Here is a 27,419-nt window from a genome sequence, read left to right as displayed (position 1 = left end):
AAAGGTACAGAAAAGACACAGCCAGACTCAAGAGACTAGAGAAAGAGGTAACAGTCTCTTACAACAAGGAAAACTCCAGGGCAACATGAGGAAAAATTTATTTACCTTGTGAGAGGTCTGCACTGCAATAGTGTCACACAGGGGTGATGAAATGTCCACCACTGCACATTTTCGAAACCACAGTGGGCAAGATCCTGAGCCACCCACCTTCTGTGAGCATCTCGTGAGGTGCCCTGCAGTCCAAATCTCTGCTTTCAGCAGTTTCTATTGATAGAGCACCTCTTCTCCAAGCCTGGGGAAACCTGGCTTTTTAATACAACTTTGTCAAATGTCTTCTGAAAATCTGATTATACCTGTAGCTTCCATCTACCCATGCACTCACAGAATTCCAGGCCATTAACAAGGTGGAATTTCCCTGCACAGAAGCCATACTGACTCTGTACTTTCCAGTAAGCAGTGGTTTTGTCCTTCATAACTTTACCAATCTTACTGCTGTGAAAGTCAGTCATCTGTATGGTGTTCCCTGGATGTCCTCTAAAGCCCACCTTTAGCTCTAACAGTGAGAACAAGGAATTAACTGAGCTTCTCCATTACACCATAGGTGTCCCTTCCACCACCCTTGACCACTGAGCAGTCCCACATAATCACTACCTGGATTCCTGCTCTTGATGAATTCGGAGAATCTATTACTACTGGTTTGAGCCTGCTGTCCAAGGTGCTCTTCAACTTCTTTTTCACCCTTTTTAATTCTCATTTTACCTGCCATGGTACATGTTTTCCTGCTCTCACCTGCCACACTTTCCTTTTCTTAAATGCTCATCTCTTCCCCATGATGGCTTTTTAGTTTTCCCATTGAGCTATGCAGGGTTATTGGAGGGGATACATACACCAATTTGTTTGCTTTCAAACAGTATATCTTGTCTTCTGACACAATTTTTTAAACAGCCTCCAAGTTCCCTATAGGCTGCTTATTTTCTGGATATATCTTTTCAAGATTTGGGAGATTTTTAAACTACTTGTTTCATTTTTAGGTATTTTGATTTCTTGAAATTGAATATCCATATGCTGGATTTATTTTGGCTGCTATCCCTTTCTAATCAGCTATATCTAATTGTACTCTGGTTGCTACAAGCCAACCCAATACTAGCTTAAAGTTCATCGAACCAACTCTTGTTGGTCCTATGAACCACAACACTCCAAAAAGGAACTTCTCTTGACCGTTTAAACTGGGTTGCTGTAGGAAGCAGTCATTTACTGAGTGCATTACTCTCTGCCTTGCCTCCTGAGGAGGCAGAGAACTGGTCTTTGTCCAGGCAGTTGGAATCTTCCTCTAGAACTACCCCAAATGTGCAGTTTCTCTGATCTCAGTTAATAGGTCCTGATTGCTGTCACTGCCTTGACCCAGGGGTTGCCAATACAACCCCAATAATACATTTAAGGTCTAGGATTTCCACACATGCAAACTCAATAGCGCTTCTCTTCTCCTGTATCTGTAATGCTGTTCCCATTTATAAACCCCTTCACTCACAGTGGCCCTGTCTATTCCTGTACAGTAGCATCTCCACAGCCCAGGAAAGCCTCCTTCCATCATCTCCCCGAGACTCTTCTCCCAGTACAGACAGCACAACCTTGGGGTTACTCCCCGTGGTCACCATCAAATAACTGCTATGACTACAATACCTAAAACTAGTTGCACTACTGTGCCACAAATTACAAACCAAGAACAAACACATCCTACTTGGAATGTAACAACCCCCAAATTTACAATCACGTAAGGTCTCAAACAGAGGCAGATTTAGACGGTAAATGATTCATTTCTTGCTACAACTCGCTGACAAAATCATTTTCCTTCTCTATTCATGGTAGGTCAGCCAAGTTTCAAACAAGAATTAATACCTCACAATAGCAGCACCATCTCCTCCACTGGGTACAATTCTGCCCGAATAATGGCCAAAGACCTTTTTTTGAAATCTACCCTAAAGGTCCCATTTCTTCCAATTCTCTTTTTCTTTCATGTTAGTTCATGTCCTCTTCAGTATGAACCATAACTAACGTGCTACCGGCGACCAACTCACATGCAAGCAAAAGGTCTCTGAGTTATCCCGACTACGCTGTGTGTTATTTTTTATAAAAAAGAAGGTGCTGTTATTTTATTTACTGTGAGTGCTCCTTGCTTACCTATGCTCCAGACCAGGACAATCGGCAATAAAGCTACATTCAAATGCACAGAAATAGCACAAAGTTTCCACACAGAGGCCAGGATGACAAAACCTTCACAGTAAAAGATACATTCATATTTCCTTTCTCTTCCCTGTTTGCATTCCGTCTTTTCTCATTTCCTTTTTTTGTCTTTCATGCTATTATTTATTTGAATTATCTAACTGCCAGCTTAGTCATTATGTAACTCTTTATATTTAGCCCACATAAAATATTTACAGTTCAAGAGTACTCAAATATATTAACTTCTAAACACAATGACTCAGTCAATTAACAACCCTCTCCTCCAGAAAACAAAATTATACTTCTAGATAAAAAAACTGTGGTGACATAAGCTTTCAGTCTTTGGAATATCCTACTTGAAACTTCTTCTTTACTATAAAGAAAGAGACTTTCTGCTTCCTGCATTCTTCCAAGTCTTCCAATCACAGAAAAGCAGTGCACTGAGTAACCCAAAATGGATTACTACTTGCTACTACAAGTAGTGAACCTCTAGGTTCATTCAGAAGCAGCACTACCACAGGGTAACCAAATCTTAGAATGGTTTGGCTTGGGGAGACCTTAAAGACCATCTCATTCCACTGTCACAGGCAGGGACACCTTCCACTAAAACAAGTTGCTCCAAGCCCCATTCAACCTTGCCTTGGACACTCCCAGGGATGCAGTAATCCCAAATGTGTGTTAACTTCTGCCACATGCACAAAAAAATCATTGGAAGGCCCTGAAAGAATGGGACGACACACACCAAAGATACAGAAAAGGAAACATGGCAGGAAAGGTCTGACATTTCTGCAGCCATGTTTGAGTGTTCCTGATCACAGGGTGTCTCTCAGACTATTTTACCAGATTCAGCCAAATGGCAACTGCACCTATTGCAAAGAGCAACCAAACAGTCAACAAGGCCTGACAGAGAGCCAAACAAACAAAAGAAGGAGGGGGGGGGGAGTTTGAGATGGGGGAGTGTTTTCTTGTTTGCTTGCTTTTTAAACTTACTGCAGTTCCTGACTTACAGTTTTTAAGGAGAAAAGAAAACGAGGAGGTGAGCTAAAGAAAAGCATCAGACTTCAGGGTTCACACAACCATGGGCACCTGAAAAGACTCAAACTTTGTATCTGCACCTTTCCACAGCATACATTTTACTCTTGTCAACACTTAAAAAACAAATACAAAAAATAAGAAAGAAAATGACCTACACTGTTTAAGGCATCATATAAACAGGTCCTCAGACCTTCTGGTATGTGTAACTGTGGTTCCAGGAGAAAACAAACAAGATCATGAAGATATCTTCATTGTTATAAATACATTTTCTTCAGACATTAGCATTGAAAATTAATCCCTAACCAGATAACAAATAAATCCCAGCAAAACCAGTGCTGTGTGTCCTGGAGTGCCTGCTGACTGCAGAAAATCTGGAGCGTAAGATGAATGCAGGCAGAAGAATGACCTGGTCATTGCTTTCCTAACAGGTCTGTGATTAGTTGAACTGTGGCCAGCAATAAAATTGTGTGTTTTCATTTCAGCTGACACCAGTTGCAAGGTGAATCACATTATGTCAACTCCTGCAGTGGTAATCAAAGTGTGTTTAACTCGACACTCCATGAACTTAACAACCAGGTTTTTTGACAACTGGGACAAGAAAGGAGCGCAGAACAAACCACTTCCACAGCCCTCAGGGCTCTGTCACCTGCGAGCAAGGGCCCATCCCCAGGGGGCTCTGGGCCGGTGAGGAACAGACTGAAGTTTGGGCAGAACCAGAGGGTGACATACACCTTCAGGCTGAGCAACAGTACAAGGAATGAGTGTCTTCTTGCTCACCATGCATACCAGGTAACCTTTGGGAAAGAACAGCCCACAGTATTTTCTGCCACCTCTCAGCTCCAAAACCTGTCAATATCAAGACCTTTCCCAAAGGGCTGTCATCTCTGACTTAGGCCTAGTCTGCCAAACACTAGTCTGCTTTTTACTTCCCTCATTGGAGAAAGAAGCTGCATGACATACACTGGACTCTGCCAGTAGTTCAGCAAGAATTAACACTCTCAGTAAAGACCAACTGTCTTTGGTTTTTTTATAACCTCAGCCACAAAAAAGTAATTTCATTCATAAGAGAAACTGACATGACAACTTGGTGCTGGTTTTTATTCGGCATAATTCTTTAGGTGTTGGATGGCTATCGCACAGATTAATAATTCACTGAATTACTATAATTACTTTTGCTACCTTGTAAACTGCCTGCAGTAGTGCTACCATTGACTCGTGGGGACTTTTGGGCTTTCCTCAGGTCAGGTAAGAGTGAGTATTTCATAACAACTTTTATTTTTTAAGGCTTGGCATGTGAGCGAACTACTGGATAAGAAAAAAATACAACAAAACAAAAACAAACAAACAAACAAACAAAAACAAACCCAAAAACAACCCTACAAAACAACCAAACAAACCCCCGCACACCCACACATACCACAAAAAAAGTAGAAAAAGAAAAATTAAATCTCATGTGTTTTTGTAGTTCTCCAGAATACCAGCCAAGCTAACGAAGAAAAAGAGGGCCCCCGTAATTTTTTAATCCCTTTATCTTCTAGAAAGGCCAGCTCCCCTTCCTATACCCCAAAAGTTCTGGATCGACAGGAAATGGGGATTTAAAACACACAGAATAATCAAGGCAACAGCTTCTGAAATTTCAAGAGCTATTTTAAAGGTATGGAACAAAGAACAGACATATTGCAAACGGGACCAGACTTGTATGTGAAATTTCAAAGCCCTGAAACATCAGGGTTGTATTCTGTGACAGTGTTCTCCCCAATGGGTAGATGAGAACAATTATGCCTTTACCAAAAGAGCAGCATGAGGGAATCTGAAGAACAGAAACCCACAGAATATTTCCATGTGGTTTTGAAAACAGCTGCTACGTTCTTTTCTGCTCTGAAGAATAATTAATCACCTGCTTTTTAAAGTGAACTTGGTCCTGAATATGCATTCTTCTACCCCAATCATCTTAAATTGGTCATATTTAAGGAAGAATTTCTTAAGCTCTTTCAAACAGAATAGGAAAAAAAAACTGTCACAGAAAAGACATTAGTATGAGACTGATCTGTAAAATCTCAGAAATTGAATTACACATGATAGGACAATCTGTACAGAAATAGAAACCATCACCCAAGGTTTAAAGCTGCCACACGCTTTAAGTGATGTTCCAGCTGATGACCCTAAGAGAAACAGCACTGTCAGTATTCAAACACAAACACACATTTCAAGACACAGAATGAAGCTCCTGGGATGCAAGAATAGCTCCATGGTCAAGTCTCAGCTCAGGAGAGACCCATGTTCTGCAGAACTGAACTGTTCCATCACCTCTGAAATTAAGCTAGCCACACCTTTAACCCAAATAGAAGTTTATTTAAGAGATGGAAAGAGCTCCCAGTCAGCTCCATCTCAATCCTACATTATTTTTTGAAATACAAGGCTTGTTTTCCAGTAGGCTTGTTCAGTTACAGGACTGAGTGGTGACAACCTGGAAAAGACAGGGCAGCGACTGGTGTGAATCACAGTGACCCCATACCTTGAAGAGGCCCTGCTGTCACAGCACCCTCCTGAACATCAGGCTACATAAGGCATCAGGAGGAGAGCTGAGCCTCTGTAGCACCACCTTCCCTGACACTTTGGAGGTGGCCGCAAGGATAAAGGATTTGAAGTTACTCCCCTCAGGTACTAGAGTGCCTCCAGTCACAGTATCCATGTGACCTAAATCCCAGAATCACTGCTAGAGAGGGGCCACCAGAGAACATTGTAGAAGAGAAGCTGATTTGCTGCCCTTTAACCAAATAAAGGAAAAAAATTCCAGACAAATTAGGGTGAAAGAAAGAGAATAAATTATAAATAAGACGAAGCAAGAAAAAGCTGAAAAAGACCTTCCTAACTAACCAGTGAGTGCCACTGGGCATGGCATAGGGGACAAAACCACTCTGGAGCTCCTGCAAGATGCTCTCTGGAGGTGGGTGGTCTGTAGATGCTGCTTGGTGAAAGAATATTTGTTAAGTCCCGTCACAATTCTATTTCAGGCTCAGAAGTTTCTGCACATCTCCATTCTGACAGCTCCTTTTCCAACCACAGGGTTTTGCAGACCCAACACAAGTTTTATCAAACATCCATTTCCTAAGAGCAGCTTTCAGGGAAAACAGAGAAGAGATATGCGGGGAGGGAAAAAAATAATCCTACCCCTGCTAACTGAGAGTCCAGGCATGGGGTTACTCCTGTCCCAGAGACATACTATCTGCCTTCAGTGCCTCCATGTACAGCATGACTTGCACACAGGAACACACTACTTGCCCGACTTTTCATTCAATAAAATATTTCAGTATATTTTATCTAGTTTTATGTTTAGCCATCTATAACCACCCTTCAGTACACAGAACTTAAAAATGGTAGGTTAATCTGCAGCAGAGGGGCTCAAACCCATTCATGCAACACAAGGAAACCCATTTATAAAGTGTCCTCTGACATATTCAACTCAAAATTCATCCAACATCTGGATATTTACACGGGCAAAGTTTTGAGAAGTTACAAATCCTTCCAAAGTCACCAATAACTCAGGAATTACTACATCTCCTGCACACATCTGTGACAGCTTTTCATCCAAACGATTGAAAAGCAACAATTTTTCTATCACACCTGTTGCACAACCCAACAATACACAGTCACCCAGGTGCTGTAACTGCTGCTGAGGCTGCAGGAAGAGCTGAGGGGAATACAAAAGCTGCAGACACTGTGCAGGAATTGCAATGGCTTGGAAACTGCAGGACTTCAAGGTCAGTGAGCTTTCAAACACAGAGCAGGGAGACAGTACCTGCAGGTACCCTTGAGGCACAAAAACTGGAGAGCAAAAGTGAGCAAGTAAGAAGGATTGCACCATGAGGTGAAAAGGAAAATCTCCAAACAGCATAGGTTCAGCCCAACAGGTCTGTAGGTTGAGGAAACCACTATCTTCATACTTTTTTAAGGGTAGCTTATTATGAAGCCAGTGACCTGAGGCATGTGAATTGTGATTCTCAACAAACCATATCTTATTCAGCTTCAGGAGTTTAAGATAATCCACAACAGACAAAACTGAAGGAAAACAAACAAGTGGCAGATAATGATAATCATAAAAATCTTATCTTAATCAGTATCTTGACTTTTAATTATCAGTTAGAGGTTACTACACTACAGATTGAGTGCATCACAGAAGCAGAGCTAGCTCCATACTGAAAGCCAAGTCCACCACGACTCTTTTGTACGATGTTCCATCAGAATTGCTACAGCTATGTTCCATGAAGGACTACCTCTAGTCTGCAAAACCATTCGGCCACAACGTGCAGTATAGCAACCAAACTAACAAGGCATTCTGTGCTGGAGCTGGCTGCACACAAAAGCTCCAGCAACTCTGCACAGCATTCCCAGAGCCAGGAGCATCCAGCAGAGCCGATGTGGATCCGACCTCGCTTGCGAAGCCCAACTAACCATGGCACTGCCCAACCCAAACATCCTCTTGGGCTCACCCGCACAGCGCGAGCGGCCGAGCTCACCCCAGGGCGGTGCGGGTGAGCCGTGCCCGGTGAGGCCGCCCCGGGAGCCCTGGGCACGTCCCGGGGCCCTCCGATCCCCGGCCCCTACGGCCGCTCCTCCGCGCCCGAGCGAGCCCCGGCAGCCGGGCAGTGCCCCCCGCCCCTCCCGCCCGGCTCCGGGCACACCCCGCCGGGCTCGGGGGCGGCGAGCCCGCGGTCCAGCCCCGCGCCACCGGCCCTGCCCCGGCCCCTCGGGCCGCGCTCCGCCGGGGGCAGAGGCACAGACCGAGCACACGCGTCGGCCCCGCCGCCCGCGCCTCCGGGGCCGAGCGGCCCCGGCCCGCCGGTCCCGGCCCGAGCCGGGGAGCAGCGCCGGGGGCTGCGCGCCCGGGGCCCGAGCGGGCTCTTACCGAGAGGCGGCTCCGGAGCCGGGCCCGGGGCCCGCAGCGGACATGGCAGCGGGGCCCGCGCTCCCGCCCGCGCCGGAACAGCGCGCGGCGCCGGCAGTGGCGTCACCGCCCGGGCGGGGCCCTGTCGGGGCCGTCGCTGCGGCCCCAGGACCGGCCCGGCCATGGGGCTCTCGCGGGGTGTTTGACTGTGGAGGCTTCATCCCGTCCGGGTACTCCCGAAGCCGCTCCATCACCGCCTTCCTCGGCTGGGCAGGAGAAAGAAAACAGAACGAAAGGCTCGTGAGGCGAGAGCAGGGCAGGAGAGATCCCTCACCCGGCACGGGCCAACAAGTCCCGGCTGGGGGAATCGGTTTAATTTATCGCCAGAGAAATCGAGAGTAGGGTAATGAGAAATTAAACCAAATCCTAAAACATCTCCCTGCCTCCTGGACTCAGCTGTATTCCCGATTCTCTCCTTCCTGCCCCAGGCGGTGCAGGGTCAGTCCGTCACACGCTGTCCCCGCCGCTCCTCCCGCTCCGGGACAGGACTCCTCACACTGTCCCCTCCCCAGCGCGGGTCCTTCCACGGGCTCAGTCCTTCAGGAACAGGAGCTCCAGTCTGGGTCCTCCACGGCGCCTCAAGTCCTGCCAGCGAACCTGCTCCGGCGTTGTCACAGCTTCCTTTGGGCATCCCCTGCTCCGTGGGGCTCCTCCCGGGCTGCGGGGGGATCTCTGCACCCCCACTGACCTCCATGGGCTGCAGGGGCACAGCTGCCTCACCGCGCTCTGCACCGCGGGCTGCGGGGGAACCTCAGACCCAGCACATGAAGCACCTCCTTCCCCGCTGGCGCTGGGCTCTGGAGGGCTGTTTCTCACACACTCTCACTCCTCTTTACTCTGACTGCCAATTGCTTCTGTGCAAGAACTGTTGTTCCTTCTTCATTATCAACTATTAATTAATAACTGTTTTTCCTTCTTATTATGGCTGCTCCCACCATCACTGATGGGCTCAGTGTGGGCCAGCAGCGGGTTTCACCTTGGAGCCAGATGACTTTGGCCTCATTGGACACAGTGAAAGCGTCTGGCAGCTTCTTACAGAAGCCACCCCAGCAGCCTCCCCCCCACCTCCCTCCTTACCACAACCTGGCCGTGCAAGCCCAACACATAAAAATAGTTTGTCACATCACTGCCACACGATGGGGTGTGTCTATAAATTTCTCATGTGCAGGTCAGAGCGTTCAGGGGGTTTTGTCTGGTTTCATTTTGAAGAGCTCTAGCAGGTTTTTCAGAAGTTGTTTCCTCTCCGAAATAATTTCTTCTCCCTTTTAGCAGGTAAAAACTTGCTGAGCCTTTAATTTCACCTCTCCCAAGAGTTCATATGGTGATTTTAAAAAAAAACCACAAAAAATGGCACATTGAAGCTGTGTCGGTGTGGTACCAAGGCTTTTACCTCAAGTATAAATACAGAAAGATGAGAAGGTGGGAAAAAGTTAAAGGGCAAAACACTTGAGGAACACACTTTATTTAAAAGAACTTTTGAGGATCCATTTAATTGCAAAGTAGAGCAGAGTAATGCAACATTGCGGTAGAATCATGAAAGTAATTCCAGGAACAGAAGTAGCAGCTCAGCCTGGTTTTTAGAAGCACATTGTTACTGATTCATTACTACAACATCTCCTCCTGAAGTGACCTCTGGGCTTTTCCCTCCATTTACCCTTTTCCTTAGATGCAAGTCTACATTGGTTCCCTGAGCCCATGCTGCCCTGGCGTGAAATAAAGCCCATGGATACCCACAGTGAGGAGCTAAACTGTAAATTCTGCTGCGAACTTTCCAGGAATCCAAAGAAGATCGTACATTTGCCAGCTCTCCACGTAAAATTCCTTTCCATTTCCTCCAAGAGTGGCAATTCCATCGGTTCAGTGCTTTAGGGTCTGTGAAATGAGAGCTCCACTATGGCATAGGGACCAAGGGGGACAATGGAGAGGTCTCCTCATCTGACACCAGCAGAGCTCCTCAGCCAGAACGTGCCAACAGAGCAAGGCAGAAACAGAGGCAGATTCCTCCAGCAAGTCAGACTTAGGCTTTTAAATTACAAAAGTTGCTTCCTTGCTGTGTTCTCTGGCTCTGCAGATTCAGGGCACATCTCTGAACGTTGTTGAGGGACAGGACAAGGTGCTGGCAGTTGTTTGTTATGGGTGGCCATTACGGGAGCAGAGCCCAGGACTAGGAGGGAGATGCATTCTCATTGTGATCAGACTCTTTCCTTTGTCTGGCACTGGGCCTGGAATGCAGGGGTGTCCCTGGCAATGGCCTTAGAAAAATAAACATATTAGTTCTTTTGCTCATTCACACAAGAAAGGACAAAATCTGCCTGAGAAGCTCCAAAGGATACGACTGAAGGACCCATATCTCCACTGAATAAAAGCAAAGCAGTACAGTGTTGGTCCTGTCTTTGGAAAGGCTTGAGCTTACCTTCGCCGTGCTCGAGTGGGTGTGGGAAGGCCACTGTCAAGCAGAGGAATAATTGGTGTCACAGGTCAGATACACCCTTCCTGTCATCAAGAGACTGGGTAGTTTAGGGAACCAAAAACTGTTGTGAAAACAAGTAAGTTCCCTTCCCTGCCCAATTTCCTGTGCTGGATTGAGCAATTTGGGTCAGAAAAGGAATCCCAAGTGTCTCATGACTGGTAACAGAACTCAGCACTCGTGGAAAACCACTTTGCCCTGGGCCCCAATGGACTGCAGCCAGCCCTGCGTGAGGGGTCTCCAGTGCTGTTGGAGCCTGTGAATTATGTGTCTGTCAAGTGTCCTGTACCACTGCCCAGCACTGATTTACTCAGAAAGTGGCCATGACCTGATGTAAAACCTCACTTGCTGTAGGAAATCAAGAACTAGCCAGCTTCATTTCTTTGCAGCAGAACTGGAAGGGCTGGGGGAAGGAATAATGTAATGGCTACAACCCTAACTTAAATAAATAAGCACAAAGATACTAATGCATTTTAAGATTTTTTTTCCTTATCGTAATGCCCATGCTGACAGTAACCTTTGGTTATTTGGAGTCTCCTAAGCTAGACTGTGTGTCCACAGACACTGCAGTCAGTCAGGAATTAGTAAACTGAGTGCACGAGACCATTGGTTGGCCAGTTCTGCTGTCACACAAGAAGCCAGGGCAGACCATAGTGCCCTTTGGCACTAATGCTGATCTGAGGGGGGGGTGTTGAGGCACTGCCAATTTCTCTTCCTTTCCTTCCCAACTTGACTGACTCAAGATCTGGAAGCAAAGGTTCATAATAGCTACTCCCAGACATCTCTAAAGTTTGGATCCCAGCAGACCATGTGAGTTGGTAAGAAGGGATCAGAGGTGCAGATTTCCTCTGACAGCATTTGAGGAACTCCATGGACTAGTCTCTTCCAGCCACTCAAGAGCTTCTTCAGCTCAGACTCTCTTCATAGGACCACGTAAGCTGCTTAGAAAAGTCACCCAATGACACTCACAGCTCAGCCTGTTCTTCCAGGTCTTTTAGAAGTCCCTTACAGCTCTAATACTGGATCCATTGTGAGGGCTGGGCAGGCAGAAGAGCAGGGACGGTTCTGTCTGGACAATGGATAATTCTGGTGCACTTGACTTCTAGCTGCTCACTGCAGAGCTCAGTGACACGTTTCTTTTATGTAAAAGCAGATTGATTGTGCTGTTGTCAGCACCCATGAGAACACCAGCCCAGACAGAAGGTGCTTTCCTGCCAGATAACCACAGGTTCCAGTTCTACCAATTGTGTGTGTATAGAAGAAATGAGCATCCATTCTTCAGTCTAATGGGAAAAAAAAATATGTAAAATCCTGATCTTTTGTTTTGTCCCTTGATGCCTCTTTCTGAGAAAAGATGAGTGATCAATTCACACCTCTCCATCTGCAATCAGAATGGGCTTAGTGGTTCTAACAGATCCTAATGGCATCCTCTTGGTGAATGGTGCCCTCAATCACCGTGTCTGTGGTTTGTCTGGAGCACTTGCGACTCCCTTTCATGCTTTTCAGGTTTTCTGAAAGATGCTTCTGGAACTTCTTGGTGAGGAAGCAGTAGATGATCGGATCCAACACACAGTTTGTACTCAAGAGGCACAAAGTCACCTGGTGAGCATCATTGAGCTGTTGGCGCAGCTGACAGTTTTCCTTCTTCCACTGCTCCAGAACAGTCAGGGTCCAGGGCAGGTCCACGATGTGATGGGGCACAAAGCTTATGATGAACACAGCCAGCACTGTGCACACCATCCAGAGGGCCCTTTGCTTGACATGAGCGCTCTTCCGTGGATGCACCGACTTGGAGAACAGGGTCCTGATAATGACAATGTTCCAGCCCAGTATAAAAAGGAAAATGATATAGAAGAGGACGCAGATGATGACGTGAATTGCGAGAACAGCCGAAACCCCAGTGGAAGTGTCATAGCGCTCAAAGCACCGGGTGAAATTCTTCGAGTTGATCTCCTCTTGATTAGTATTATTGTCAAAAAGGTAATACAAAGAGCTGCCCACTATTATGATCCAGATAGCTGCTGATAGGTAGATACCCCTTCTCTGTGTGGTCAGCTGGGAAGCTTTAATAGGATTAGTCACAGCTTGGTAACGATTGTATGTGATGACCATCAGAAAGGCAACAGAAGAGTAAGTGTTAACAAAAAATAAACAGCCAGCCACATTACAGAGGAACTCAGGCATGATCCAGTCTCCACGGTGGTGGTAGTAAACAATCCACATTGGCATCGTAACCAAGAAAAGCAAGTCAGCTACTGTCAGGTTTATCATGAATATCTTGATTTCATTGAGTTTCTTGGTAGGGTAAATATGGCTGAAAATCCAGAGAACGTAGCAGTTGGCAACAAAGCCCAGAATGAAAATGATGCTGTAGAAAACAGTGAAGAGGTTGTAGCGAAACTCAGAGTCTATGTGGCACAAAATGAAGGAATCAGCGCTGCCTTCCACACCATCTTTGCCCTTTCCAGACATTGCGGTGCTGAGTGGGTACGTCTGAAGCACAGTTTCCTGCTATAGCTTTCCTTCTTACCTAAAAATAGAAGGCATAAAACAAATTGATTGTTTGGCATCATTGCTAAGCAAACCCCTATCTTCAATTTTAAGTTGTCTATGACCACAGGAGTTCTGCTGATGCCTTGGTTCCAGCCACAGACACCTGTCCTGTCCACTTGGTCCTGTCTTTTATCCCATTTCTACACCATATGAGCCTCTGTGTCTTCATCCAGCATTGTTTGCTGCAGTGAGATCTCAGATCCCTCACCTCTAATCTCAAAAGACTTTTTTGCATGAGTTCTTAGATCAAATCATCTGTTACTCTGTTTTGTCTCAAGCTTCTTAATCTTTTACTATAGTCAAACGTTTTCTGTGACTCATCCTATCCCTGTGTCCCATTCTCCCCACACCTCCCCTCCGCCCTGCCATGGTTCTTGATACTTTTTAGCTTGTTTATTTTAAACTAGAAATTTCAGACATGAAACAATATCTGGTAAAAATGTCTCATAGAATCCCAGAATAGTTAGAGTTGGAAAAGACCTCTGGAGTTCATCTGGTCCAACCCCTGCTAAAGCAGGTTGCCCCAGAGCAGGACACAGCACTCCAGATGTGGCCTCACCAGGGCTGACTAGAGGGCAGCCCTCAACCCGCTGGCTACACTCTTCCTCATGCACCCCAGGACATCATTGGCCTTCCTGGCCATGAGGCACACTGCTGGCTCCTGGGAGTCCACCAGGACCCCCAGGTCTTTCTCTCAGAGCTGCTGTCCAGCAGATCATCCCCAGCAGGTACTGTTACATGGGGTTATTCCTCCCCAAGTACAGGACCCTGCACTTGCCACTGCTGAACTTCGTTAGGTTCCTCTCCAGCCTGCCCAGGTCTGGCTAAATGGCAGCCCAGGGCTGCCCACTCGTCCCAGCTCTGTGTCCTCAGCAAACATGCTGGGTGTAGGGCAGTTTCCAGTCCCCCTGTTTGTTGTTTTCTGACGTTTTCCTGCTCACACTTGTTTCTTTCCTCAGCTTCAGGCACTGCAGGCACCCAACATCCCCTTCATAGGCCACCAGACCTCTCAGTTGTTGTAGTCAGTGAATGATGTAAAAGATGAGTCCCTGATCCTAACAGGTATGTTTTGCGGTACATTGTCAATTCTAACCTTAAGATATCACACTTGAAATCTTGGCTGTTTTCTATCATCATTTTGAATTCAAGTTGTCATCAAACCTGGCTCCCTTCCCCGGTCCTGTTTCTTCATCAGATGCCAGGGGCAGCAGCAGCAATTCTGCGCTTCCATGTAAGGCTGCTGGCAAACACTGTCCCTAAAGAGACACTTTCAGGATTTTGATATTACTAGTCCCCATCTCAGTGGCGATTTCTTCACATCTTGCCTACAGTTTGGGCACATCAGTCAGTCCATCCCTGGAAGTGTCCAAGGCCAGGTTGGACGGGCCTTGGAGCAATCTGGTCTAGTGGAAGGTGTCCCTGCCCACGGCGGGGGTGGAATGAGATGAGCTTTAAGGTCCCTTCCAAATCAAACTGTTCTGTGATTCTATGATGCTGTATCAAATTTCTGCATCCTCAGTCACGAAATTACAGAATCACAGAACATGCTGAGTTGGAAGGGACCTTCACTACTGTACATGTTCCTGTATCAGTTTTACATGAATCCCATCTAATCCCTTGTATACTTCAACCTGCTGCTTTTCCATCTAGAGGACACACAACCTGTTCCTGACTCCAGCACCCTGTGTGATGCTGAGCAGGTGCTCGACTCTCCATGACAGGATCCTGCAGATCTGCTTGTTTTTCTCTCTCTGTCCCTTCATGGCAAGACAAGTGGCCACTGCAGGGAGAGCAGTGGGAGACACCCAGTGAGGCTGGGGCTGAATCTGCTGGGGTTCTAACCAAATTTGCAGAACATGGCGGTTTTCCTTGAGAGTGAGTAAACTCTACCACCAGTCACAAAGCCTAAACTGGTGTGACTTATGCTGGGAGTACTGGGTGCTGCTCATTGGACTGGGCTTGCCTCAACTCCACCAGCCCCATGGACAACAGGCTTTTCTCCAAAGACTTGCTGCTCCTGAACAGGCACCCTCCTGTCTCAGAACTTCGTGGATCCTCCCCAGCAGCAGACAGTGCCCGGAACTCCCATCCCACCCTCTGTGGGCAAAGTCCCCCTGTATGCTCATGTGCTGTTGTTCCTCATTTACACATTTGGACTTTTGCAATTTTCCACTGAAAATGGGGAAGTCAGTTGAAGCTCAAGCTCGCTCTCCCTTTCTCCAGAAAACTGCAAGCGCTTGGTACTGCTCTCCAGGCGTTAGGACAGGAAGGCAGCAGTCATCTTCCTGAGGGGTCTGTCCCTCTTCACTCCTCACAAGTCCCCTAAGGATGTGACAACTACAGGCTTGGACCTTCCCAGACGGCTGCATGCTGGGCAGCACTGGGGGCTGAGTGTCCTAAACTCAATCTTCCAGCCATGGTCCATGGGAATTGGCAAGCAGCCATGGCCATACTGGTAGTTGGCCTCAGGTGACTCATGTATTTGTCCTTGTTCACCTCAATCTCTGCCACCCTGCTGAGAACCCTCTGCTCTCTAAAGGGCAGTAGATGATTCAGGTGGTGGTGGCCAGGAGGATGGTCTGGGCTGTGACACCTGAGGGTGTTCGCAGTCTGGCACATCCCTGGGGAGTAACATGTCACTCACTGCTGCCCTGTGGAGGGGATCCAGAGCAGGCAGAGGCCCACAGTGTTCTCCTTGGGTTCATGCAGGACACAAGGCAAGTCCTCTGGTCATCTTAGGGATCATTTTGCACACCCTTATCTATGCATGAGAAGTGCTAATTGTCACAACAAGGCCTTGCATCAATGTCTGTGTCTCAGTCCAGCTCTGCCACCCTCTGAGGCACCAGGTCCAATGAGGGCATGTACCAGGTGGGAGGATTTGTATCTCAGCTCAAGAGGGCACCGGGCAAATATGGACATTGAGGGAAGCAGTGAGACTGTGCAGGGGCAAGAGAAACTAGTGGGGAGTGTTATGTTTGCTATGCTAGTCTGACATTAGAAAAAAACTCCAAGAAGTCCTAATTATCTAAGATCATTAGAGAACTCCTTTTTTTTTTTTCCAAATCTGCATCATAAACCCACTGCTGTGACTATCTGCAACATCAGCAGAATAGTTCTGGTGCTTTGGGGTGGGATCTTTGCAGAGGAAGGTGCCCTATTGCGGTGGCACCAGACCTGAGTATAGAAGAAGTGGGGAAAACCCCCATGCTTCTCTCTAGCAGGATTCATGAGGAGGAGAGGAGTGTTCACATCTAATAGGTGGGCACGGCTGCTGTTCACAAAGTCCCTTCAGACAGTGCCCCAGGGCACTACCCACCCACCCATTTCTGGTGTTGCACAATGGCAGGGCAGCCTCCAAACTTTGCCCAGGAACTCTGGTGAACTTTACTGGTGGGGTCTCCAGGCTGCCCACCAGCTGCCAGGTTTAGTAGACAGGGTGGAAGGGAGAGTGAACCTGCACGTTCCCTCCATGGCACAGCCCTGCATTGAAGGTGGGCTTGAGCCACAGGGCTGCACTCTGACCTGGAGAGGTGAGTGTGATGACATGCTCTGTGACTGCTTCCAGTCTGCTGAAATCTTTGGCAAAGGTGGTCTGTGGGAGATGGCACTGCCATCTGGCCCCAGTAGCATCTGGTAGAGCTCATCTGTCTTTGCATTAGCAGGCTGTGCTGTGCCAATGCCGGGGAATCACAAGAGAGGTGTTCTTCCCTTCTCATAATCCAAGCGAGGTGTTGTACCAAGCACAGCTAGAAGGGAACATGGCATCATTCCCCACCAAATTTACTCAATGCCCACTTCCCTCTTCGGGCTGAGGAACCTGAGCTCATGTCTTCCACATACCTGTGAATGTCCTGAGCTCTGGAACACTGTGCAGGGGCTCTCACTCAGCCTATCCTGTTGAAGCAGTTCCCTTTCTCTGAAGCACATTGGTACCCTCCGTGCCAGGGGAAGGGTGAGCAGGCACCACGGGCAGGGTACAGGCTGTGGCTCGTGTCCTCTGCTGCCCCATGGTCAAAGCCCCTGACACCTCCAGCCCAAGCCACTGCCTTGCCCACAGTACACCAGCCAGTAACCCCAGGTGGGCTGTACCATCAGCTCCACTGATGCAGGACTGGAGATGGAAGGAACCAGCTGCACAGCAGAGCGTGGCTGGGGCAACTGCCGGCCCTGCTCCCAGTCTACAGACACTCCCATGGACCATGCTCTCCCAGTAAGGATTGACTGGCTCATGGCTGCAAGCAAGCTATGCCATCAGCAAAAGTATATCCCAAGAGGAATAGTACTAATAAAATATATCCCAAGAGGAATAATACTAATAAAGTATATTTTCTGCTTACCACGGTTGAAAAGATTCAGCACAATATGTCCATCTGCAGCCTGAGTAGCGGTGGGTGTTTCACTGAGGATGTTCCGTCTCCCAGGGGTTATTTTCCCTGCCCTGGGGCTGGACAGTCACCACACAGGCAGCTCTCAAGAACAGGACACCGGAATGGGAGCAACTGCAGCATGACTGCAGAGTCACTAGAGAAGAGGAAATGTGTGACATCAGCTCAAAGGAAATGAGAAATAAAATAACTGTAGAGGAAAGGCAACAAACCACAGCAAAGGTCTGGAGAGTCCTTAAGGCTTTTTCCTTAGAGTATCTCTGGTTATGAAAGAGGGCAAAGTTGTGATTTTCCTCTAAAGGCAGAATAGGAATCTACTCTGTGTCCCTGGTTAGATTTGGGATTAGGCAGCATTTGAGCGTCTTCCTTCCAAAAAGATGAATGCCAGAAGAGCTTTCACTTAATAACTTCCGGGAAAGGAAGAGAAAGGAGACTCATGTATCCCATGGACAGACTCATTTCCCAGCAGTCTCCATCACAATTGTGTTGGGGCTACTCAGACCCAGGGACTTCAGCCATCACAAGCCTCCTTTTATCTCAGGGGCTTTCAGCAGACACTGGGACACCACAGCAGGGCAGATCCTCATCTTTCCCATACACTTGCATCATGGTCACCATTACATGTAGCAACCTGGAGCTCACTCAGCATGGAGGTGCTGTTGGTGGGGTGCTCAGGGTGCACCAGTGACAAGCAAAGCTGCACCTGTGTCCCAGCCAATCCATAAATCCCAGGCTGTAGCTCCCATGGGGATGGTTAACCTGCCCTTCAGGCAGACAGTGCTCTTGTACCTGCACACGGCACAGATGTGAGCTCAGAGCAAAAACCTCACACCTGACACACCCACAGGAACCAGAGCCCAGACTCTGGTGCCCGGGGTCGCTGTGGAAGACACCCCAACAGAGCCACAGAGTCCATCACCAGCACGAAGGGGTGTCCGAGTCTGCCACAAGGCTGCTGAGGAAGGGCACGGGCCCAAGCAGAGGCAGAAGAGGCCAGTCCACACAGGAGCTCCTCTGGGAAGGTTGGGAAGAGCTCCCCTGGCTCTTCTCAGGAAACACCAGCTATGGCAAACATCCCACAGAAGGCCCTGGCCATGTCCATGCTGGGAGGACACCAAAGACCCCTGTGGTGTGGGTCTCCTGGGAGCCACAGGGATAGGCTGAGCGTTGTGTGCCCTAAGCCACAGCAGTGAGGACACCAGCCAAACTTCTCCAAGAGCCAGGAGCTTGCACAGACTCTGTGACTTCATGTCACACTTTTGTCATTGGGCTAGTGACGCCTGGTTCCAAGCTGGGATAGGCAACCTCCTCATCAGCAGAAGAGATGGGGCACCAACAGAGGGGCCAAGATGGACAGCAGCAGCACTGCTCTGCACTGGCTTTTGGCTCACTGGCCTCAGGCATCCCAAGGTGATGGGCTGCACAGCACTGGGGCAGCTGGCACCCTGCCAGAACCCACCCACCATCCATTGCTGGTGCCTGAATGTCCCCAACCAGGGGCAGCCAAAGCCCCAGCACCAGTCTGGGCTTCTTTGTCTGGATCAGCTCTTCCTTGGCTCTTCTCTAGAGGGTGAAGGTGGTCTTTCCCAGAGCCACTACAGAAGGAAACACCCAGCGTGCCCTTCAGCACAGTGCCCCAGGGGGGCCAGAGCCAGGCGTGCACCCAGGGGCTTGGCAGCCCCCAGCAGCCCCAGGTGAGCTCCAGATGGGCAGGACATGTGCAAGTGCTCTGCAAATTGCTGCGGGTCCTGCTGCTCCGGAGTCTGCTCAGGGAGACCTCCAAAACAACCAGATGTCCATGGACATCACAGCTGGCACCACAGCTGGACATGCCTGAGCTGCTGTGGAGTCACCCTTGTCCCCTACAATAACAGCATGGGGTGGCCAAGGGACTTGGAAGCCCCCTGAGCAGAGTGGGACCCAAACCCCCCCAAGTGCAAGAGAGCCCTGTAGCAACAGCATGGGATGGGAACCCCAGCTCTGCCCTGCCACAGCAGGGTGGGCTGCATGAGGGGCTGGCATGTGGAGCAGGGGACAGCCAGGCTCTGTCTCTGTCAGGTCATGTCAGGGTGAGCTGAAGGGTGAGCTGAGGCTCCTGCAGTGATGCTTCAGAGTTTTGCTGGAACCGAGGTTGCAGGCAGCCTGGCTCCTCCCCTCTGCCACCTGCCATCCTCCCTCCTTCCCTCCAGCTGCTCTAAGGATGGACAGAGGAGCCTGACCCTTCATGGACAAGGCGGAGCCCCAGCTGTGCCCTTAAGGCTCCTTCTGGAAGCTTAAATTAAAAACCAAACAAGGGCATGCTAAGGAGCTTGGCTGGCAGCCAGCTCATGTCTCTGGGTAGAGCAGCCAGTGAAGTCTGGAGGCAAGATGAGTGCTTACAGGGGCTGTAGCAACAATCAAACAAAGCTTGGCTTGCTGTCCTGCCACAGACCAGCCCTTAGAGGAAATGAAAACCTGGAGGCTTTTGGGCTGAGGATGAGCCCTCAGAAATCTTCATCCTTCCTCTGCTCAGCCCTGTAGCGTGCCCGTTCTGCACGGACAGGTCCCATTGCCCCCATAGTGCCCAAAGCCAGCTCTTCCCTTTTGCTCCCTTCCCACCTGGGGACCCTCTTCCCCTGCTCTCCTGGCACTGCTGCCCATTTCCGAGAGTGTAACTTTGAATCCAAAATTAAGATGCATTTTGCTAGTAGAGGCTCATTCAGCACTCCTGGCAGCCTCACTGCCCTGGGCCTGCCGCTATTTCCTGCTCTTCCAGCTCAGGAGATGCACACACTGGCTGTCAGCTCTGATGGCCATGCAAGGTTGAGTTAAGAAAAAAAATCTTGAATATGCCTTCACTTTCATCAAGCCAACTTGCAACTTAATAAAAAATAAATAAGCTTCTCTAACTGATTCCCATAGGTGCTGCTAAGGAGCACTGATGGTCCTCCAGATTGTTGTACCGGGATGCTGGATCCTGGAGCAGCTGTTCCAAACGCCACTGTCCTGGGATAACTCCATGCAGGCTGGCTGGTGGGCAGTGGCTGTTACCCATGGGTCTGGCACCCAGCAGCACTCTCATGGCAGCGCTCTGCCATGGTAGATGCCCACTGCCTCCCTGTACACACTGCCTGCCTCTGGCATGTGTCCTTGGGGTTGTTTCCATCTTAGATGGAGCTCATTAGGAAAATATTTGCTTTGGATACCACGTGTAATTTTGCAGGGATCAGAAACTCTCTTGGTTTTGAAAATACAGTATTATAAGCAAATATCCAGATCTTGCTTCCCAAGAACAAGCCATGCTGTGTTAGTGGAGAAGAGCTCTCCAAGGAGTGCAAATGCAGGAGCAGCAGCTCAGCTGATGGGTCTGTGACTGCCCTGGTGGTGACACAAGGAGCGAATGAGGACAAGATGAAATACCAACATGGAGCTTGTGACAGCACCAGCTGCTGCCACCAAGCTCAGAGCTGTGTGGGGCAGGACCAGCACACAGATGAGCCTGGTCCCTGCTGGTCCCACTCCCCAGCACGTGTTCTTGAGTGTCAGGATAGGTCTCTGAAAGAGCATAAAGTTCCTTTGGAGCCATAGCAGCTGCTGAGCTGGTGCTGAGCATAACTGTCTGTGAGTTCCCACCACTCACTTCACACCCTCTGCAAAATTTCCTTTTGCTTGTTGCAGGAAAGAAATACTAAATAAACTCTGTGCTTCCTCTGTCATGAGCATTTCAGAGCAGAGCAGAGCGTGTCCCCACCTTGTCACCAACCCTGCAGGCATGTGCCCCAGAGCTGGGCTTGCTTAGCTGGGAAGCACAACAACCCATTGGCCAGAAGCCCCTCCTGGGGGGAGCCACTCAGCAGCACTCCCTGGGAGCCCTCTGACACTGCCAAGGCAGGGCATGGCTTCTGCCACTGGCTGTGCCACTGGGATTGCCTGGACTGGCAGGGAATGTCACTGCTGGGAGCAGGGCATCCTCCAGCTGGTTTTGGTTCCCAAGCCCAGCCCTGCCGCACTGAGCAGAGGGGTGAGCTCACAGGCCACCACGTTGGGATTTGTGTGCTGCAGCCCCAGGCTGTCACAGTTCTGCTGGAGGTGAAAGCCGTGCCCTGGCTGAGCTGCCACAGCTGGGACACTGCTCCTGGCTGCAGGAGACGCCTCCTGCCACGGCTGCCAGCCCTGTCCCCCACCCAGCAGGATGAGGACCTGGTCTGCTCAAGAGGCTCTGAGCATTGTCTCCTCCTCCTCTCAGGAGGAAGGTCCAGGCAGGGCTCCTCACCTCACTTCAAGCGTCCAAGCAAAGCCAAGGCTGTTGTTGCCACCCAGGGGTGGACAGGACCCAGATGAGGGCAATTCCCCTCCCCATAGCCCCAAAAGCACCAGCAGCACACACCTGACTCATGCCATTGTGATGCACCTCACCTCTGCTTGCTGGGCATGGGAACAAGGAGTGTCTTCCCACACCCAGATCGGGAGGATGAGGAGGCTCTGAAGCCCCTGGAGCTGTCTGAGATGCCATGGCTCAGCGATCCATGGGGGACGTGGAGCCAGCCTGTTTTCAGCTACCCAGCCACAGAAGGAGCCTGTGGAGCAGGGATGGAGAAGGCCTGAGAGAGCAAGCAGAAAGGAAAGGAGTGCCTTACCTTGGGGTCACAGAGCACCTCTCCCAGCCCAGTTGGAGACCCCAGCCCACCAGGTCCCTGCTGCAAGTAGAGACACCAGCAAGGCCGAGCTGTCAGTGTGTTCCTGCTCAGGAAGAGGCTTGGACGGGAAGGAGAGTGCTGTGCTTGCTCCCAGGTGAGTGACTCACTTCCCTCTTGGCACTTGTGACGGGCTTAGCTGTGCCCTGGCTGCGCCCTGGAGCTTGACACCAGCTCCTGTGGCCCTTCCTTGGGCAGGGGACAAAAGGAACACAGTGGCGGAGGCTCCATCCTGGCCAGGGGCTTGTCACACTCCTGTGTCACCTGGTGTCTCACAGGCCTGAGGTGGGATAGCCCAGCCCTGGAGCAGCTCCCGGGCAGGGTCACTCCTCAGCTGGGCCAGGGGCACAGAGATGGCTGGGGTTCAGCAAGGGGGGCCAGCACCCTCAGCGGGTCCATCCTCTGGGCTCCTCATTTCCTTCCAGATCCTGGGGCCAGGAGCCAGCAAAGTGAGTGCTTGTTCCAAAGCTTCCATGGGAGGTGGAGACTCAGCAGGCAAAGAGCCAGGACAGGACTGCTCTGCTGTGGGAGCCCCCATATGAAAACATGAGCCAGAAGAGACTCCAGGTTGTGGCAGCTCATTCCTGTGCCCCTTCTGCAGCACTATAAACCCCCCTCGGTCCTTGTGCTCCTTCAGCCTGGGAAGAAAGGGTGGTCAGACCTGTGGGGGATCCACTCCCTCCAGCTGCTGCTGGCACTGCTCTGCTCAGGGTCCAGGTGGGGTTTCCCCAGACATGTTGTGTGGCACTGGCATTGCTCAGGGCATGGGCACAACATCCGCTTGAGTCACGTGTGTTATAACAAGAAACAACATGTTTCTGTCTGCTCCCTTTAGTCCCCACGGGTTATCTAACAAGGAAATGCTGTTGGGGTTTCTTTGCTGGTAAGAGTTGGTAAGAGTTGGCTCTGGTTATAGCAGGAAAGGAAGTGTGAGGGTTCTGAGACAGTCCTGAAGGGCCAGACAGCCAGAACCCACATGTAGCAGGCACCAGCACCGCTGTCAGAAGGAACTGGCTGTCTGCACACCCTGGAGCCCCCCAGTAAGGCTGGCAGGCACCCAGCTGGAGTATGCAGAGCTGCAGGAAGCACCCCAGCTTCCCAGTCAACCAAACTGCACCAGTATGGCCTTTCCCAATGAGGAGGCTGCCAGCCAGGTTGTGATTAAGGCAGCCAGGCTCTGCCAGGTGCACAGCCAGAGAACGAGGGCAGTTCATGTCCCCTCTGTGTCAGACTGGTGACACTGCACCTGGAACAGCGAGGGCAGCACAAAAGGGATGTGGAGAATTTGGAGAAGCAGAGAGCTGGCACCACAGTCTGAGCTTGGGGCACATCCTACTGAGGGAGCTGGGCTGGAACAGCCCAGAGGCAGAGGGACCATCTGATCACTGCCTGCAGCTGCTGTAAGGGAAATTGCAGAGGACAGACATGAACTCTTCTCAGTAGTGACAAATGGTGTGACAACGGGCAACAGCCACAAACTGGGTGAGGGACAGTCAGGATGAATGTCAGTGAAATATTTTCGCTACAAGGGGTGTTCATCCCTGGGATGGGAACCCAGGAAGGAGGGGGGGGTCTCATCCTTATGCTTGCCCATATAAAACCCCAGATCTCACCTACCATTAGTGACAACCCCACCTCAAACGCAAGATCAAATTAAAGACCTACAGATGTCCTTCCCCAAAACACTCAAGTTCTGTGATCTGAACTGCAACAATCACACTGGCACATGTGCCAGTGTTATTTTCCTTTACAGGTGCTCTTCATGGAAACAAAACACACTGCTCCAACTCTTCCACCCAGAACAAACTGTTACAAGAGTGCCCAGAGTGTCCTTACTGCTGCCAGACAACTGAATATCCCAGAAAGGGAATGTGAATGCAGCAGGCAGCCAGAGAGGCCCATTTGAATGGCTCTGAGTGGGCTGCAGCAGAGATCTCCTGCTACAAAGACCTAATTGCCCCAAGGCATGTGCCCATTCTCATCCCCTGAGTCCAAAGCCCTCCAGCTGGTATGACAGAGAGGCTTCCTCATAGGAAGGCTGCTGAGCCTCAGCAGTGTCAGGCAGCTCAGCTACATCCCAGAGCAAAGCGTGCACGGTGCTCGCTGCAGCGCTGACATCGGGGTCAAGAGAAGCTGCACCCTCAAACATCTGCCCCTTCTGTTCACAACACAAAGCCAGGGCTGTGAGAGCTGCACCTGCCAAGGAGCACAAGGAGCTAACCAGGTAGGGAAGGCAGGGGAGCCCCAGCAGCAGGAGATGCACTGCCAAGAGTTCTGGAAAACAAAGCAGGGGAGGTTTCCAATCCAGGCAGTGCAGACCCACATAGGGGGGGTGCCCCAGGCCAGGCACGCTGTGCTGGGGGACAACATGGGACAATGCCCCTTTTCTTCTAGTGAGTTGTAGAATAACAGAATGTCCTGAGTTGGAATAGACCCACAAGGATCATCAAAGTCCAACTCCTGGCCCTGCACAGACACCCCAACAATCCCCCCATATGCCTGAGATCATTGTCCAAACCCTCCTGGAGCTCTGGCAGCCTTGGGGCCATGACCACTGCCCTGGGGAGCCTGTTCAGTGCCCAACCACCCTCTGAGGGAAGAACCTTTCCCTGAGATCCCTAAACCTCCCCTGATACAACTTCATGCTGTTCCCTCAGGTTGAGGGAACCCTAGGAATGTAGGACTCAGCTGCCCCAGCAGGGGAGGTCTGGCTCACACTGCAGCTTGCAAGAGGAAAAGGAAGACAAGGCAGCCCATCTCTGTAGATATCATGCTGCCATCGCCCTCCTGAGGGAAACACTACATTAAAGGCCAACCTCTCATAGTTGTCTCCAGTTTCAGCTGTTTTAAGAGAAAGACTAGCAAAAGAACCTGTCGTCTGGAAGGAGAGGACAAGCCATTGATCTCTCCCACCTGGGTCCCTCTATTCAGTACTTCACTGGCTGCAGTTAATCCCCCCAAAACTAGCTAAGGCCTGAAATACAAATAGCACACAGTGAACGAGCTGTTCCTGCCCAGGGAGAAGGGGTTGATGGCAAATTCAGAGCACATCACTGTGTTTGCCAAACTAAGATAAACGTTAAGTAAAACACCGATTTATGTATTATGAAGAAGAGATTTCATCTCTGGCTAAGCCCTCAGGCCATAACCTGGTCTAGCCTTTACTGAATGGCTTTACTACCCGGTGAAATCAAGACCTCAGCCTGTCTACACACTCAGGGGATCCTCCATTCTCATCACTAAATTGCACAGTAGCACCAGGCAGGAAGGTGCTGCCCCCTCCTCTTTATCCTCATGTGAGTTGTTTCTTTTGCAGTTGCCCTTTTCTATCTTCAGACACAAGAAAACAAGTACCTTGCAAAGGTCCTTTCCCATCCCACTAGTGAACAGCAGACACACCCTTGCCAAGTGCATAGGGAGGGGAAGACAAGCTCCCTTCCTCAGATTGAAACCAAGAGCTTCAGGAGTGACCTCTGGACTTCCAGAAAACAAAGCCAGACTCTAGTCGATCCCCATGTACATCTGTGCGAACTGGACACAGAGGAGAAGCTTTTTCCATGGGAAATCAAAGCCAAGACTCTACTGAAAGGTGCTTCTGCAGCTCCCCGATACCTTTTCTCCTTCTGAAAGAAAACAAAGTTACTCCTTATTCCCACAGATGAATTTTCTGGTCCTGCACATCAAGGGCAAATAGTTTAGTCTGTGAGAACCACTGACCCAAAAACAGCTCCAGGGAGAGCAGAGGCCTAGAGATCCCTCCCTCTACACATCTCTACCTTTTGAAATTAAACAGCATTCCATTCAATTTGTCCCACTGCCTTGGCATCTGTGGAGATCCACGTTGTGCACTCGTATTCACCCAGGCAATTCAGACCAGTTTGTTTCTACAAAGGATACGAGGATCAGAATTAGCCTCCCAGTGGAGCAGAGAAATACTCAGAGAAGGGCCAGGTACTTCAGTGCAGCCCAAGACCCCCCTGGCAGATGGGAAGCTTCTCAGGACTTGGTTGGGTAGATAAGACAGGAAAAACTGCATATGTAGACACAGAAGCATATCATAGGCAGGGCAGGAAGCAAAGGAAACAGGAACAGCTAAATTGAGAATGACACTGTGTTGTTGCAAGCTGTCCCAAACCAGTCAGATCCACTGGAAAACAGTGACTCCACTGCAGAAGCCCATGGACCTGGACATTGTGACTCTGGTCCCAGCTGCACCCCTCGAGAGCCAGTGGTGAGCCACTGCCCTGGGCACATTCTCATCAACACACACAGCTCTGAGAAGCAGAATCAGAGCTTAATATGGGTCTTACAAATGTTTCAAGTTCTCACGGGGCCCATCCTGAGCTACCTGAAAAAAATGTAAAGAAAAGATCTGAAAGGGCAGCAAAGACATCACACCATCAGCAAAGAAATGCTGCTAGAGACTAGTGTTTCAGGGTCAAAGGGAAGGACCCTGGGACAAAAGTGATGGGGACAGATCTTTGAAACAGAAATACCTTGACAGGGAAGAAAAGGCAGACAGGTTGGAGGGGCAGCATGTCCTCTGGGCACTGAGAAACTGCACTTGGAACCACTCTGATGGTGTGAGCTGCTGCCCAGCACTACTCATGTCTTACAGCCAAGGAGCAGAGGAGATTGCATCTGAGAGGCAGCACCACAAGCTAACTGATATTTTCCCCAGAACAAACATGGCCAATTGCTGCCTCGACAAGGAAGTTGTGTCCTACCAATGCATTCTCAGTTACTGGAGGATCAGGTTCCACCAATAAAAAGTAATTTCAGTGCCTGAACAGAGATGCTGCACAGTTCATTGTCACCCAGACCTGCCAGCCCATCTTAGTCTGCTGCTAATTATTAGTGTTTGGCTCACGTGCCACCCGAACATCACCAACATGCTACTCTTTAACAATGTTTTGTCCCTCGAGGTTCAGCTCAAGGGATCTATTTAGCAGGTTACACTCACAGGACAAGTAATGTAAAGAAACTACATTCCTGTGTTTATACAGGAAATAGGAACTGTGTTCCGATGTGTTAAGAGCTATTTAATGTATAAAGTACCAAAATACCTTCATTTTATATGGGAAGGATATTTCATTTTACATCTGGTCACACAGACCAGTGCATGAAAGGAAGAGAAA

At 49.6% G+C, this 27,419-nt stretch overlaps 2 protein-coding genes across 8 annotated transcripts in view; both read right to left on the bottom strand.

Moving 5' to 3' along the window:
- EYA3 (EYA transcriptional coactivator and phosphatase 3) overlaps nt 1-8,268 on the bottom strand; it is a 56,834-nt gene extending 48,566 nt beyond the window's left edge. For all 5 annotated transcript variants that reach the window (XM_051772249.1, XM_051772252.1, XM_051772250.1 and 2 more), the window contains exon 1: nt 8,162-8,268. The gene's annotated coding sequence lies outside the window, so the exon portion shown is untranslated. The remainder of the gene's footprint in view (nt 1-8,161) is intronic.
- Nucleotides 8,269-9,646: 1,378 nt separating this feature from the next.
- Nucleotides 9,647-27,408, bottom strand: PTAFR (platelet activating factor receptor). 3 transcript variants are annotated; one of them, XM_051772277.1, is made up of 3 exons: nt 27,398-27,408; nt 17,561-17,744; nt 9,647-13,197 (listed from the first exon to the last, which is right to left on the bottom strand). In XM_051772277.1, exon 3 carries the CDS (start codon nt 13,137-13,139, stop codon nt 12,075-12,077), a length of 1,065 nt encoding a protein of 354 aa, XP_051628237.1. In that variant the 5' UTR covers nt 13,140-13,197; nt 17,561-17,744; nt 27,398-27,408; the 3' UTR covers nt 9,647-12,074. The 3 variants fall into 3 exon arrangements, with proteins under 3 accessions (XP_051628237.1, XP_051628236.1, XP_051628234.1); XM_051772276.1 differs by lacking the exon at nt 27,398-27,408 and adding an exon at nt 22,225-22,281; XM_051772274.1 differs by lacking the exon at nt 27,398-27,408 and having other exon boundaries at nt 17,561-17,850.
- Nucleotides 27,409-27,419: the final 11 nt, after the last annotated feature.

The sequence above is a fragment of the Manacus candei genome, unplaced genomic scaffold (assembly GCF_025592945.1).
Source record: "Manacus candei isolate 608988 ecotype Guabito, Panama unplaced genomic scaffold, ASM2559294v1 h1tg000151l, whole genome shotgun sequence".
In the NCBI taxonomy this organism is placed as follows: Eukaryota; Metazoa; Chordata; class Aves; order Passeriformes; family Pipridae; genus Manacus; species Manacus candei.
This window is presented reverse-complemented; position numbering and strand designations above follow the sequence as displayed.

Coding starts and splice junctions, on each gene's coding strand:
- PTAFR (XM_051772277.1), bottom strand. CDS start 13,139: ATGTCTGGAAAGGGCAAAGATGGTGTGGAAGGCAGCGCTGATTCCTTC.